Source organism: Salmo salar, chromosome 09, assembly GCF_965601325.2.
Source record: "Salmo salar chromosome 09, fSalSal1, whole genome shotgun sequence".
In the NCBI taxonomy this organism is placed as follows: Eukaryota; Metazoa; Chordata; class Actinopteri; order Salmoniformes; family Salmonidae; genus Salmo; species Salmo salar.
In genome coordinates, this window is record NC_138299.1 from 64,983,984 (window position 1) to 64,997,191 (window position 13,208).

At 40.2% G+C, this 13,208-nt stretch overlaps 1 protein-coding gene across 2 annotated transcripts; it reads right to left on the bottom strand.

Moving 5' to 3' along the window:
* Nucleotides 1–745: 745 nt before the first annotated feature.
* On the bottom strand, nt 746–11,914 carry LOC106611553 (dihydropteridine reductase). 2 transcript variants are annotated; one of them, XM_014211878.3, is made up of 7 exons: nt 11,674–11,914; nt 11,259–11,351; nt 10,763–10,859; nt 10,426–10,566; nt 6,791–6,899; nt 5,849–5,932; nt 746–1,131 (listed from the first exon to the last, which is right to left on the bottom strand). In XM_014211878.3, the coding sequence occupies exons 1-7, from the start codon at nt 11,755–11,757 to the stop codon at nt 1,029–1,031; spliced, it is 711 nt and encodes a 236-aa protein (XP_014067353.1). In that variant the 5' UTR covers nt 11,758–11,914; the 3' UTR covers nt 746–1,028. The 2 variants fall into 2 exon arrangements, with proteins under 2 accessions (XP_014067353.1, XP_014067355.1); XM_014211880.3 differs by lacking the exon at nt 11,259–11,351 and having other exon boundaries at nt 11,674–11,840.
* Nucleotides 11,915–13,208: the final 1,294 nt, after the last annotated feature.

Sequence of the window (13,208 nt, forward strand, 5' to 3'; positions counted from 1 at the left end):
TTTCTTTTTTAAGGAACAATAATAGAAATAAGTCTGACTGTGATTTTCCGGTCACATTTTTATACTATGTTTATGTATTTCTTTCAACTGGCATATAAAATCAATCAATAAATCTCAGATTTTCAGTGGAGCCCATTTATTGTATGTTGCCTTTTCTTTATTGACTTTTGTTTTCGGCCAAATCCACTCATATGTTGTGTGTGTTAACATTACTTTATAGTTAGTTTTGTGACCAACACATTTACACAGGCAGCCCACTTCTGATCTTTTTCTATTACTTGGTATTTTGACCATCAGATCAGCTCTTTTGCCCATAATTGGGAAAAAGATCAGAATTGGGCTGCCTGTCTAAACGCACTCATATTCCCTTAGGCACACAATGGATAATGTGACTGGTGAGGTGAGTTGTTATCCAGGGGCACCACCTGGTGGTGAAGGCTAAAGCATTTCACTGGAAATGACCATGCACTAGAACAAATCAAACAAGGCAGGTAAAGAATTTACTGTAACTGGTCTCCAACCCCATTCAAAACGGTATGTATTTAATGGAAGGCGAATAAGTCTAATTATAACCAGTTAAATTCAATGGCGGTAGTGAAACTGCTACAAATCCATAATCCCCAAAATGTGTTGCTTTTCTATGATTGTTTTCAGCAGATGTGTATTACATTTCCACTGTTTAAAGTACCAAGCTTATGGTGATGTTGTAGTATTTTGATTGTCTCTCACATATTATTAAATCAGATTACGATTCATGTGGGAGTTTTATTCAAATTGAGACAGAGGTATTAAAACCACATCAAAAGACACAAAAATACAAACAATTTGTTATGAGATACTGATAATAGTTCTTAGAGGGAACATCTTCAACCAAGCGTTCATCCCCTCTTTCTCCCTTTGACTCATTTTAACCCTCCCGACCCACCCGATCATCGTCTCTCCCAACCATCCCGCTCACTAGCCCTCCCTCCCGCTCTCTCATTGTCGATCTCTCCCTCCCTTCCTCTCCACCTCCCTCTCCCTCTCCTCTATTGCGTGGGTAGGGTCTGTGTCTTGCCTCCCACGGTGGTGAGCTGCATCAGACTGCCCGATGCTGGACGATCTGCACCAGTGGCCCAATTGAAGAAAGTTCTGGAAGACAGAAAAATAAGACTTTGAGAAAATAAGAAAAATAAGAGGATGAGACTATGGCGATAGCGTTGTCTAATGTTTAACTATAAAAAAGTGTTAAACAAAACAAAATCTATTTTATACTTGAGATTATTTAAAGAGGCCACCCTTGCCTTGATGACAGCTTTGCACACTCTTGGCGTTCTCTCAACCAGCTTCATGAGGTAGTCACCTAGAATGCATTTCAATTAACAGCTGTGCCTTGTTAAAAGTTAATTTGTCGAATTTCTATCCTTCTTAATGCATTTGAGCCAATTAGTTCTGTTGTGATAAGGTAGGGTTGGTATACAGAAGATTTGGTAAAAGACCAACTCCATATTATGGAAAGAATAGCTCAAATAAGCAAAGTGAAATGACAGTCCATCATTACTTTTAAGACATGGTCAGTCAATGCGGACCATTTCAAGAACTTTGAAAGTTTCTTCAAGTGCAGCCGCAAAAAACAATGTGCTTTGATGAAACTGGCTGTCATGAGGACCTCCACAGAAAAGGAAGACCCAGAGTTACCTCTGCTGCAGAGGATACGTTCATTAAAAGTTACCAGCCTCAGAAATTGCAGCCCAAATAAATGCTTTACCGAGTTCAAGTAACAGACACATCTCACCATCAACTGTTGAGAGGAGACTGCATGAATCAGGCCTTCGTGGTCAAATTGCTGCAAAGAAACCACTACTAAAGGACACCAATAATTAGAAGAGACTTGCTTGGGCAAGAAACACGAGCAATGGACATTAGACTTGTGGATATCTGTAATTTGGTCTGATGAGTCCAAATTTCAGACTTTTCATTCCAACCACCGTGTCTTTGTGAGACGCAGAGTAGGTGAACGGATGATCTCTGCATGTGTGGTTCCCACCGTGAAGCATGGAGGAGGAGGTGTGATGGTGCTTTGCTGGTGACACTAATCAGTGATTTATTTAGAATTCAAAGCACACTTAACCAGCATGGCTACCACAGCATTTTGCAGCAAAACACCATCCCATCTGGTTGCGGTTAATGGGACAATCATTTGTTTTTCAACAGGACAATGACCCAACACACCTACAGGCTGTGTAAGGGCTATTTGACCAAGAAGGAGAGTAATGAAGTGCTGTATCAGATGACCTGGCCTCCACAATCACCCAACCTTAACCCAATTGAGATGGTTTGGGATGAGTTGGACCGCAGAGTGATGGAAAAGCAGCCAACAAGTGCTCAGCATATGTGGGAACTCCTTCAAGACAGTTGGAAAAGCATTCCAGGTGAAGCTGGTTGAGAGAATGCCAAGAGTGTGCAAAGCTGTCATGAAGGCAAAGGGTGGCTAATTTGAAGAATCGCAAATATATTTTGATTTGTTTAACACTTTTTTGGTTAGTACAGGATTCCATATGTGTCATTTCATAGTTTTGATGTCTTCACTATTATTCTACAATGTGGAAAATAGTAAAAATAAAGAAAAACCCTTGAATGAGTAGGTGTGTCCAAACTTTTGACTGGTACTGTAGATGCAGTATCTCTGCGTCTCAGTGTGATTTGAGTTATCTTGTTAGCCAATTACCTATTTCAACAACAAATTTTCATGAGCTAGCCTATTCTAGTGATGTAGTCAAGTCACTAAACCTTGAGTCTAAGTTGAGTCCCAAGTCCCTTGTGTTCGAGGAAGAGTCCTAGTCAGAGTCTTTATACTCGAGTCACGAGTCCCTTGTTAGTGCTAAAAGCGAGACCTACTGTCTTGCACATTGGTAAGGCTAGGAGCCACAGTAGCTATCCGGCATGTGCTGTTGTAGCTAGCATGTTGAATTATGCAGTGGAGAGAGACTTTCAAATAAAATGACATTTCATTTGTCACATGCCCTGAATACAACAGGTGAAATGCTTACTTACAAACCCTTAAAAAATATATTTATATATTTTTTTTTTATACAACTTTTTAGAAATTAAAGTATGAAAACAAGTTACACAATAAAATAACAATAACGAGGCTATAGAGTGCATTCGGAAAGTATTCAGACCCCTTGACTTTTTCCACATTTTGTTACGTTACAACCGTATTCTAAAATTGATGAAATCGTTTTTTTTCCCCCACCTCATCAATCAACACACAATACCCCATAATGACAAAGCAAAAACAGGTTTTTAGAAAATGTTGCTAATTTATTAAAAATAAAAACCTGACATTTGCATAAGTATTCAGACCCTTTACTCAGTACTTTGTTAAAGCACCTTTGGCTGCGATTACAGGCTTGAGTCTTCTTGGGTATGATGCTTCAAGCTTGGCACACCTGTATTTGTGGAGTGGCTCTTATTCTGCTCTGCAAATCCCTGATGCTCTGTCAGGTTGAATAGGGAGTGTTGCTGCACAGCTATTTTCAAGTTTCTCCAGAGATGTCTGGGCTCTGGATGGGCCACTGAAGGACATTCAGAGACTTGCCCCGAAGCCACTCCTGCATTGTCTTGGCTGTGTTCTTAGTGTCATTGTCCTGTTGGAAGGTGAACCTTCTCCCCAGTCTGAGGTCCTGAGCGCTCTGGAGCAGATTTTCATCAAGGATCTTTCTGTACTTTGCTCCGTTCATCTTTTCCTTGATTCTGACTAGTCTCCCAGTCCCTGCTGCTGAACAACATCCCCACAGCATGATGGTGCCACCACCATGCTTCACTGTAGGGATGGTGCCAGGCTTCCTCCAGACGTGACGCTTGGCATTCAGGCCAAAGGGTTCAATCTTGATTTCATCAGACCAGAGGATTTTGTTTCTCATGGTCTGAGAGTCTTTAGGTGCCTTTTGGCAAACTCCAAGTGGGCTGTCATGTGTCTTTTACTGAGGAGTGGCTTCCGTCTTGCCGCTCTACCATTAAAGCCTGATTGGTGGAGTGCTGCAGAGATGGTTGTCCTTCTGGAAGGTTCTCCCATCTCCACAGAGGAACTCTAGAGCTCTGTCAGAGTGACCATTGGGTTCTTGATCACCTCCCTGACCAAGGCCTTTCTCCACCGATTGGCCAGCTCTAGGAAGAGTCTTGATGGTTCTAAACATCCATTTAAGCATGATGGAGGCCACTGTGTGCTTGGGGAACTTCAATGCTGCAGACATTTTTTGGTACCCTTCCCAGATCAGTGTCTCGACACAATCCTGTCTTGGAGCTCTACGGACAATTCCGTCGACCTCATGGCTTGGTTTTTGCTCTGACATAAACTGTCAACTGTGGGACATCATATAGGACAGATGTGTGCCTTTCCAAATCATGTCCAATCCAGAGAATTGACCACAGCTGGACTCCAATCAAGTTGTCGAAACATCTCCAGGATGATCAATGGAAACATGATGCACCTGTGCTCAATTTCGAGTGTCATAGCAAAGGGTCTGAATACTTATGTAAATAAGGTGTTTTTTTTATACATTTGCAAACATTTCTAAAAAAACAGTTTTCACGTTGTTGTTATGGGCTATTGTGTGCAGATTACTGAGAATATATATTTTTGAATCCATTTTCGAATAAGGCTGTAATGTAACAAAATGTGGAAAAAGTCAAGGGGTCTGAATACTTTCCCAAGGTACTGTATACAGGGGGTACCGGTACCGAGTCAATGTGCAGGGATACAGGTTAGTCGAGGTAATTGAGGTAATATGTCCATGTAGGTAGGGGTAAAGTGACTATGTATAGATAATAAACAGCGAGTACCAGCTATTTCTGACAACAAAGTCACCAATAGTCAAGTCTGAGTCCAAGTCGTGCCTGGCCATGCAGTCATAAGTGAACAGGGAGTACAGTCCGAGTCATCACTGGTTGAGTCAGAGTTGAGTCATGAGTCATAAAAATCCTGACTTGAGTCCGAGTCAAGCCTGAGTCCTGAACTCGAGTACTACAACACTGGCCTACTCGCATGTCAGTCAACATTCATACTCCAGTCCATCAAGCGGACATTTGAGAAGCAGCAGAGACTGTATCAAAGTGTTAATTGAATTGCCCTCTCCCATTGCTTCTATTTATACTTCCTGACCCTCATCTGTTTCTACTGTTAATCTGCAGGGTTAATGACATCCAACTATTCTGGGATTATAAAACTGGATAAAATCCCATCTAATCTCTACCATGGTACAGAGGAGAGAATGGAGACTCAGCGGTCTGTGTCTAAGATGACATGAATAGAGGAACACAAACTTTAGGGGCTCCATACGCTAGCTTAGAATAGACCCACAAAAAAAATGTATAGCTCATTTATGTTTGTGTATGTTAATTACATTTATATAGTTAACATTGCATTTACAACACATTTGGGCAAATCCTGAAAAGAGGATTTGTAAGTAATAGAAGCCAAGAGTATCCAAGTAATTTAAGATTGGAGATAATTAGTTGATATGTCCATCAAATTCATATTTTTATCACATTACAGTATTATTCAAACCATACATTTGGCTCTACATATCTTTTGGCAAGGTGTTGATTTTAACAATACAATTGAGTAGGCTATTTTCCAGCATTGCCATCTTCTGGCGAAATATTGGTATACAGCAATCTTCTTACAAATAAAAAGATTGATCAATGTATGACTATAATTATAGACAAGAGATGCATGTTCTTAACCCTGGAATACACCTAATGATGGTCTTAAAGCATAAATATACTGTACATTTAATTTTTAAGATCGAGATCAACTAAATATCAGATAAAACAAACGACCCATCATCCACCATATCACACTCACTCTGAAATGTACTCCAACGGTGTCCAGGAACCAAAGTCTGCATCAGGCATGAACTTCCTGTTCATCGGCGTATCCAAGGTTACCCTGTGTAATCAAGTCACATGATAGTGATCTGGCAGTCGTAGGAACTGACCTGAAGCCTGAGGATCTGGCTCTGGACTGATTGTACCAGCCCCATGTAAAGCCCCTTGTCTACATATTAAAACACAAAAGCAAAGCTAAAGCGTAGAGATGATATCTCTATTGTCTTATTTTCTGCCAGAGAGCATCCAACAACCTCTTTGATTTCACAGTTATATTTTGAGATGAGCAAGATAATTGCTACATAAACACTTACATATATTGAAATATGATTTTAGATATCTGTTGTATTAGTTGAATGTGCACAGTTGCAGTCTACAGTCTATTCAATGTGCACAGTTGCAGTGAACAAAGCACCCCTCATCCTATACGTATTGGTAGTGCAGAAGAACTGCAAGTCATGGGGGTAATGCTAACCATATGTGACAGCTATTAGTAGCCTGGCAGGTGGCCTCAGCCCAACCTCATGTAATTGGAATGTACTATAACAGAGCCCTGAGAATATTGACAATAAAACTCAGATACAGGCTTCTCATAGTGACATTGCAAAAAAAGTGCTTTACATGCATCAGTTAATCAATGAAACAGTGTAAACAGATCGCTGCTCATGAGGTGAATACGAGAGCGACTGAGGGAGTCTTCTTCCTTTAGCACAGGCAACCCTTTTCGATCCTCCCAGACATTGAGGTCAACTACACCCACAACTGTGACATCCCTCACAAAATAAACGATTTCCTTCTTTTCATTATTTACCCTTTGACCCCTGTTTCTGCCAAAAAAATTCAACTCCCAGCGACTTTCTAATGAGTGCAGGGTTTTCCTAATTAGGAAATAAACTTGGCAGGCGATCAGATGACTCACGGTAGTATGGCTACGGCCACACCTCCAGGAGGCATCCCACTGTCTTCTCCGGCTAGACTCTGACAGAGCTGGTGGACTGCTGCCTTGGCCATGCCATAGCCCACCATGCCTGAGGAGAGAAAGACAGAGGGATAAAGAGAGGGAGGGTGATCTAGGAGAGATGGTTGGATAGGTGAGTTGTCATTTATACAAACAGCCAAATCAGATAAGCAGAGAGAAAAACACCAATAAATCTCATCCTTATAACAAGGGACATGAAATATACACAATAAGTGTTACAAAGTAATACACAGTACCAGTCAAACGTTTGGACACACCTACTCATTAGGGTTTTTCTTTATTTTTACTATTTTCTACATTGTAGAATAATAGTGAAGACATCAGAACTGTGAAATAACACATATGGAATCATGTAGCAAGCAAAAAAGTGTTAAACAAATCTTGAGACAATCAGTTGTGTTGTGACATGGTAGGGGTTGTATACAGAAGATAGCCCTATTTGGTAAAAGACCAAGTCCATATTATGACAAGAACAGCTCAAATAAGCAAAGAGAAACAACATTCTATCATTACTTTAAGACATGAATGTAAGTCAATCCAGAAAATGTCAAGAACTTTCTTCAAGTGCAGTCGCAAAAACCATTAAGCACTATTTTGAAACTGGCTCTCATGAGGACCGCCACAGGAAAGAAAGACCCAGAGTTACCTCTGCTGCAGAGGATAAGTTCATTAGAGTTACCAGCCTCAGAATTTGCAGCCCAAATAAATGCTTCACAGATTTCAAGTAACAGACACATCTCAACATCAACTGTTCAGAGGAGACTGGGTGAATCAGGCCTTTGTGGTCAAATGCAAAGAAACCACTACTAAAGGACACAAAAAAGAAGAGACTTACTTGGGCCAAGAAACACGAGCAATGGACATTAGACCGGTGGAAATCTGTCCTTTGGTCTGATGAGTCCAAATGTGAGATTTTTAGTTCTAACTGCTGTGTATTTGTGAGATGCAGTATAGGTGAACGGATGACCTCTGAGTGTGTGGTTCCCACCATGAAGAATGGAGGAGGTAGTGTAATGGTGCTTTGCTGGTGACACGGTCAGTGATTTATTTAAAATTCAAGGCACACTTAACCAGCATGGCTACCACAGCATTCTGCAGCGAAACGCCATCCCATCTGGTTTGCGCTTAGTGGAACTATCATTTGTTTTTCAACAGGACAATGACCCAACACACCTACAGGCTGTGTAAGGGCTATTTGACCAAGAAAGAGAGTGATGGAATGCTGCATTAGATGACCTGGCCTCCACAATCACCCGACCTCAACCCAGTTGAGATGGTTTAGGATGAGTTAGACCGCAGAGTGAAGGGAAAGCAGCCAACAAGTGCTCAGGATGTGGGAACTCCTTTAAGACTGTTGGAAAAGCATTCCTGGTGAAGCTGGTTGAGAGAATGCCAAGTGTGCAAAGCTGTCATGAATGCGGCTAATTTGAAGAATCTAAAATATAAAGTATATTTTGATTTGTTTAACACTTTTTAGGTTAGTACATTATTCCATGTGTTTTATTTCATAGTTGATGTCTTCACTATTATTCTACCATGTAAAAAAAACTAAAAATAAAGAAAAACCCTGGAATGAGTAGGTGTGTCCAAACTTTTGACTGGTCCTATATGTGATATTACAAACATACTATATTTTGAGGTCACCAGCTGAGGAAACTATGATGTAACATACATTCACAACACATTCCCTCTTCATATACTATGGACAAATATTCCAGGTGCTTTTGGATCACAGAATTTGCCCGTTACAGTTCTATTGAGAGATGACTACTTGTTCCACAAGCATGCTTTTGATTTCCCTTCAATATTTTTGTTTGTAGCATCTGGAAACAATACGCAGCATTTTCCACGTAGAAACACGTCTTTGAAGAATGTAATATGCTCTCCCCACCCTCAAATAAAACAGAGGAGGCATGCCACAGCTACATTTGAAGAATGGACCAATGAGAGAAAGGGGTGGAGAGTTAGCTCTTCCTTAAATTGTTGTTCTCTCTCCAACATACTGTACTACTACGAACTGGAACATATTTGAAATTAAATGGAACCCATAGTTTTTCGTTGGGGAGAGACTGTCGTATTTGATTGCATAGATGTGCTACCAATTGGCGTTAGGATGGTTCATAGGAAGTGTGCTTAGAATCTATTTCCCCAAAGAGGATTAACAGACTTGCGTGCTGAATCACCCAAAGTTAAATCAATGTTATTTGACAGTTCAACCTCTCTTTTAAATCTAGGGTGAAGGATAAGGGTCATAGGGTGCTCACATGGTTAACTAACGTCAGTCTTTAACCCCAAATCAACCCATAAGCTTTTAGTCCACAATGGAATGTTTACAATGTAGCTTACTCTTCGTCTGGCTTTGTAAGACTAAGACACCACTGGAACCCAAACTGCCCAAAGGCAGTATATCAATATTGAGAACTCAGTAAATCAGACACACAAGTAGCTGGTAAAGTATTAAAGCTAGAATAAAGTTCAAATATAAGCACAGATAACCCCTAAACACATGCAATCTTTAAGCACTACTATTGTCATCCACTGTCTTGTTTTTCTGTCAATAGTACAGAGCATTTGTATTTTGAATAGGCCTTAGGCAATCAATGTTTGATAAGGCATGGGGGAAATGCTTTACCTACATTATAAAATGAAAAGTAGTTTTAAAGATGTATTTCTAAAACTCACACACTTCACCTAAAGGCAGCTCTGAGCATTACCTGAGGGGAAATACTGTAGAACCTTTTTTAATAAAAATAAATATTGGCTTACAGATTAGTTAAACTATAGGAAACATCCCCAAATAATATTAGACATACCACTGTCAAAATAAACCAATCCCCCTCAGGGAAATCTCTGCAATTTCCTGGCCTTTGTCTAGATTAGCACTAGATGCTACAGTAAGCTACATTGCAATAGGAGAACAGCACAGCACACTCTAACCATGTCCACATGTGCAGGACCCAAATTCTGCTGACTCATTCTCCTCCCCAATCTGACAGCCAATGAGAGCGGGAGCTTTGTAGCGACTGCTTATCAGGGATTTTAGGTGCCCTGGTGTCAGGAGTTGTATTGTTGTCAGGGCCATCATATGGGTAACACACCACACAGGGAATGGCATGGGTGCTTGGTCCTATAGGTACCTTCACATGCATACAGGGTTTAAAATATCAGACAGCATTGTGTGAAAAAACATAATAGGAACAATTTCTCTCCTCATAATTGTCCAACATCATGAAATATCACTATGTATATCATATTAAACATGTTACTCATATTTTAGTTCCTATGTCATAGGCTTATTTGTACCCATGGGTTACATGTTTTACAAAGTGTTTGATGACATAAGCTGCTATTTGTTTTGGCTGTTTAAATCGCGACGACAGTAGACAGTATGCCAAAGTCCCTCGAACATCAAAGTCGGAATGAAAGCGTGGTCAGAACAGAGGCACAAATCTAACAGGGTCAGCATGACAACATTACATGAGAAAATAGAATGCATAATATAATAAATTACAATACCAGTAGAATATTTTAGAACACCAGAAAAATAGAACACCAGTAGAGAGTAGAGGTCTTACCACTAGTGCCACCCAGTGATGCTTTAGCCCCAGCCAGAGTCAGCAGTCCCCCTTGCTTCAGGTGCACAGCAGCCAGATGGCTAGAGATGGTAGAGGTCCACACACTCTGCTTCCACATCATATCTGTGTTTTTGTACAAGTCTAAAACATACATACAGAAAGATAACCTTTTGTTTGAGGAGCAACATAGTAATAATGAATGAACACATAACTAAATAGAACATTATACAATGGAACGAACAAACAGCCTAAGGGGAAATTGGTTTTAAAGCATTCATATCAGTGTGTGTTCAAAATGAACTGATGATATCTCAGGAAAATGCTTTTGAACTCTGACCTTTTGAGCTGCAATTTCCTCCTGCCCATCCGCCTGCCACGCACAAGATGGCATCTACTTTCTGGTCCCCTAGCAACTGTGCCACATCTGCTGTCACCTGCAGCAAGAGAAAACCGTCTGTTACTAGAAAGGGCAAGACTCTGGCTGTTTTGCTAATATAACATTTTATTTGAATACATATTTTATCATTTGGAATGTCACCATGTCCTGTGTTTACAATGTGTTGACATCTAGCTGCCACAACGAAGAAATCAATTTAATCTTGCATTTTAAAAAGACACATTCAATATGGCAATGAATAGAATAGACCCCTATAGGCCTATGCGATAGCATAACCATTGAGCAAGAGTTTTCGACCGTGGCATAGAAATGACGGTAATTATCCAGCGTTTTGCAAATGGAAAGTCAATGATCGCTTCCCTTGACACAGGGATCATTCACTACGCCCAAACTGTCAACATCACAGAGGGAGCAGGTGAAAGCGCGCTCCTCCTACCTGCCCAGCTTGCTCGGTAAATGACTCGGATAACTTCACCAGCACGTTCGCGTTTGCCTCCTCATTGGCAACGATATCGATGCTGGCGACCCACTATTGTTGGAAAAGAAAGAAGCAATTGAAAATAGGATGATGGTGTCGAGCTATCCTGCAAAGTAGGCTATTTACTCAAAATGCAAGTGATGATATGTTTTCTGAAAGTTCTGGCCTGGCATCCTTCAACGTTTAAACGTCTTGATGATGACACTTTCATATGGATTCATTTCCTTTTCCTTGCTTCTTACCATAGCGTCTACTTAACATGTGGTTACTGCAAATAGACACCGTGGCAAGCAACAGCGCACACGATTTTGTATTTGTATTCTATATGTATTCTTAATTTTTTTAAATAAATAAACTATAGCACGCTACTCACCCATCCTTTAGATTTGAAGTGCTGAACAATTTTGCTACCTAGTGCGCCTCTTCCTCCGTAAACGAGTACCCGATTGGCAGCCATGCGTTCTTTACTATAAGCTTTAGCAATGATGATTATTTCACAAAACGCGACAGCTACCGCGGACAGAAAGATATATATATATATATATATATACAGTATATATATATAGGGAGAGAGAAGGAAGGAAAGAAAGAGTTACACCCACCCACAAGATTTAAAGAGACACACTCAGCACATCAAGAGGCGGATCCTCTAGTTCAGTAGTGTTCTACATTGTCAGACAATTCTGAGTGCATAGGTTACACCATAATGAAACTCAGTGGAGGGGTTGACACGAATAAGCGCCTTTAGAATTATACATGATTAACATGATTTAATGTAATCAATACTAATCATGAGTATGGGTTAATTGATACCAGGCTCCAACATGCACAAAGAAAGCCTCCACACCGTGACAAACTGTGAAATTGATCATGCATTTAATCCAGTGGTAAACACACACACACAGGGGCGAAAATCTGATATTAACTTTGGAGGGGACAATTACATGAAATTTTCTCAAGAGCAATTCCTGAGGGGGACACCAAAAGTAGTGCTGTAACACATAGCCTACATTGTAATATGGTAAATGTATATTGAGGAACCAAAGAAATAAGGTGTTTGCCGTACTCCTAACTACCGGTACCCAAAACTACACAATTAATCACAACAGCAATACCATTGCCTTTAACAAATCTTAGTTCAGTCACCAGTTTAAGTTGAGAGTGGGGGTATCCATGGCATTTTCCAATTATGTTCCTATTTTACAAGTAAAAAAAATGGAGAACCTTTCATAATGTTGCCAAACAAAGACTCAACAAACTTACCTGAGACTCCCTGTCTCTGCCAGTCTGTCCCTGCATATCTGTCCCCAACTCTGCTGTCTGTGTGCCATCTGTTGCCTGCTCTGCCTAATGACATCATTGTGAAACATTTCCATTAGAATTTCATTTCTTTCTTATGAACATTTTATCAACTAGTCTTTGAGATATTAGGCTACTAGGGTTCTTACTTTGCGTTTTGGTGTACTGAAAAATACTCTGATGTCTGTCTTTTATTTTTCTGCCATTTTTCTACCTGGCTGGCTGGCTGGCTGGCTACACACACACACAGTGTGTAAGTTATTTACAGTAGGAGATGGGCTTCTATCATCTTATCTTTTATCATTCTATTTGGGCTTCGGGCTTCGATCTAAAAGGTAGCTAGCAAATGTGAAACGGATTAAAATGACAAGAGTTGACAATTTTGTAGAGAGTTGTAATTTTAATAGTTTGTTTCATATTGGCTGGCTTCCAACAATAGCTGAATTTGCAAAGCTAGCGAGCACCAATTCCGTTTCAGTGGTGTTTGCTATAATCTTTGCTACCCGGGTTAAATAAAGGTGAAATAAAATAAATAAATAAAAGTTCCCAAGGGACAATTTAGCTTTTGCAACGAGACCATTAAATATATTTAAGACAATGGTAGAAGAG

Excerpts from the sequence above, each read along its gene's own strand:
- LOC106611553 (XM_014211878.3), bottom strand. The coding sequence starts at position 11,757 with ATGGCTGCCAATCGGGTACTCGTTTACGGAGGAAGAGGCGCACTAGGT. Across the intron at positions 11,352-11,673 it reads ACTTCAAATCTAAAGGATGG|TGGGTCGCCAGCATCGATAT; the intron begins GTGAGTAGCGTG and ends TTCCAACAATAG. Across the intron at positions 10,567-10,762 it reads AGGAAATTGCAGCTCAAAAG|ACTTGTACAAAAACACAGAT; the intron begins GTCAGAGTTCAA and ends TGTATGTTTTAG.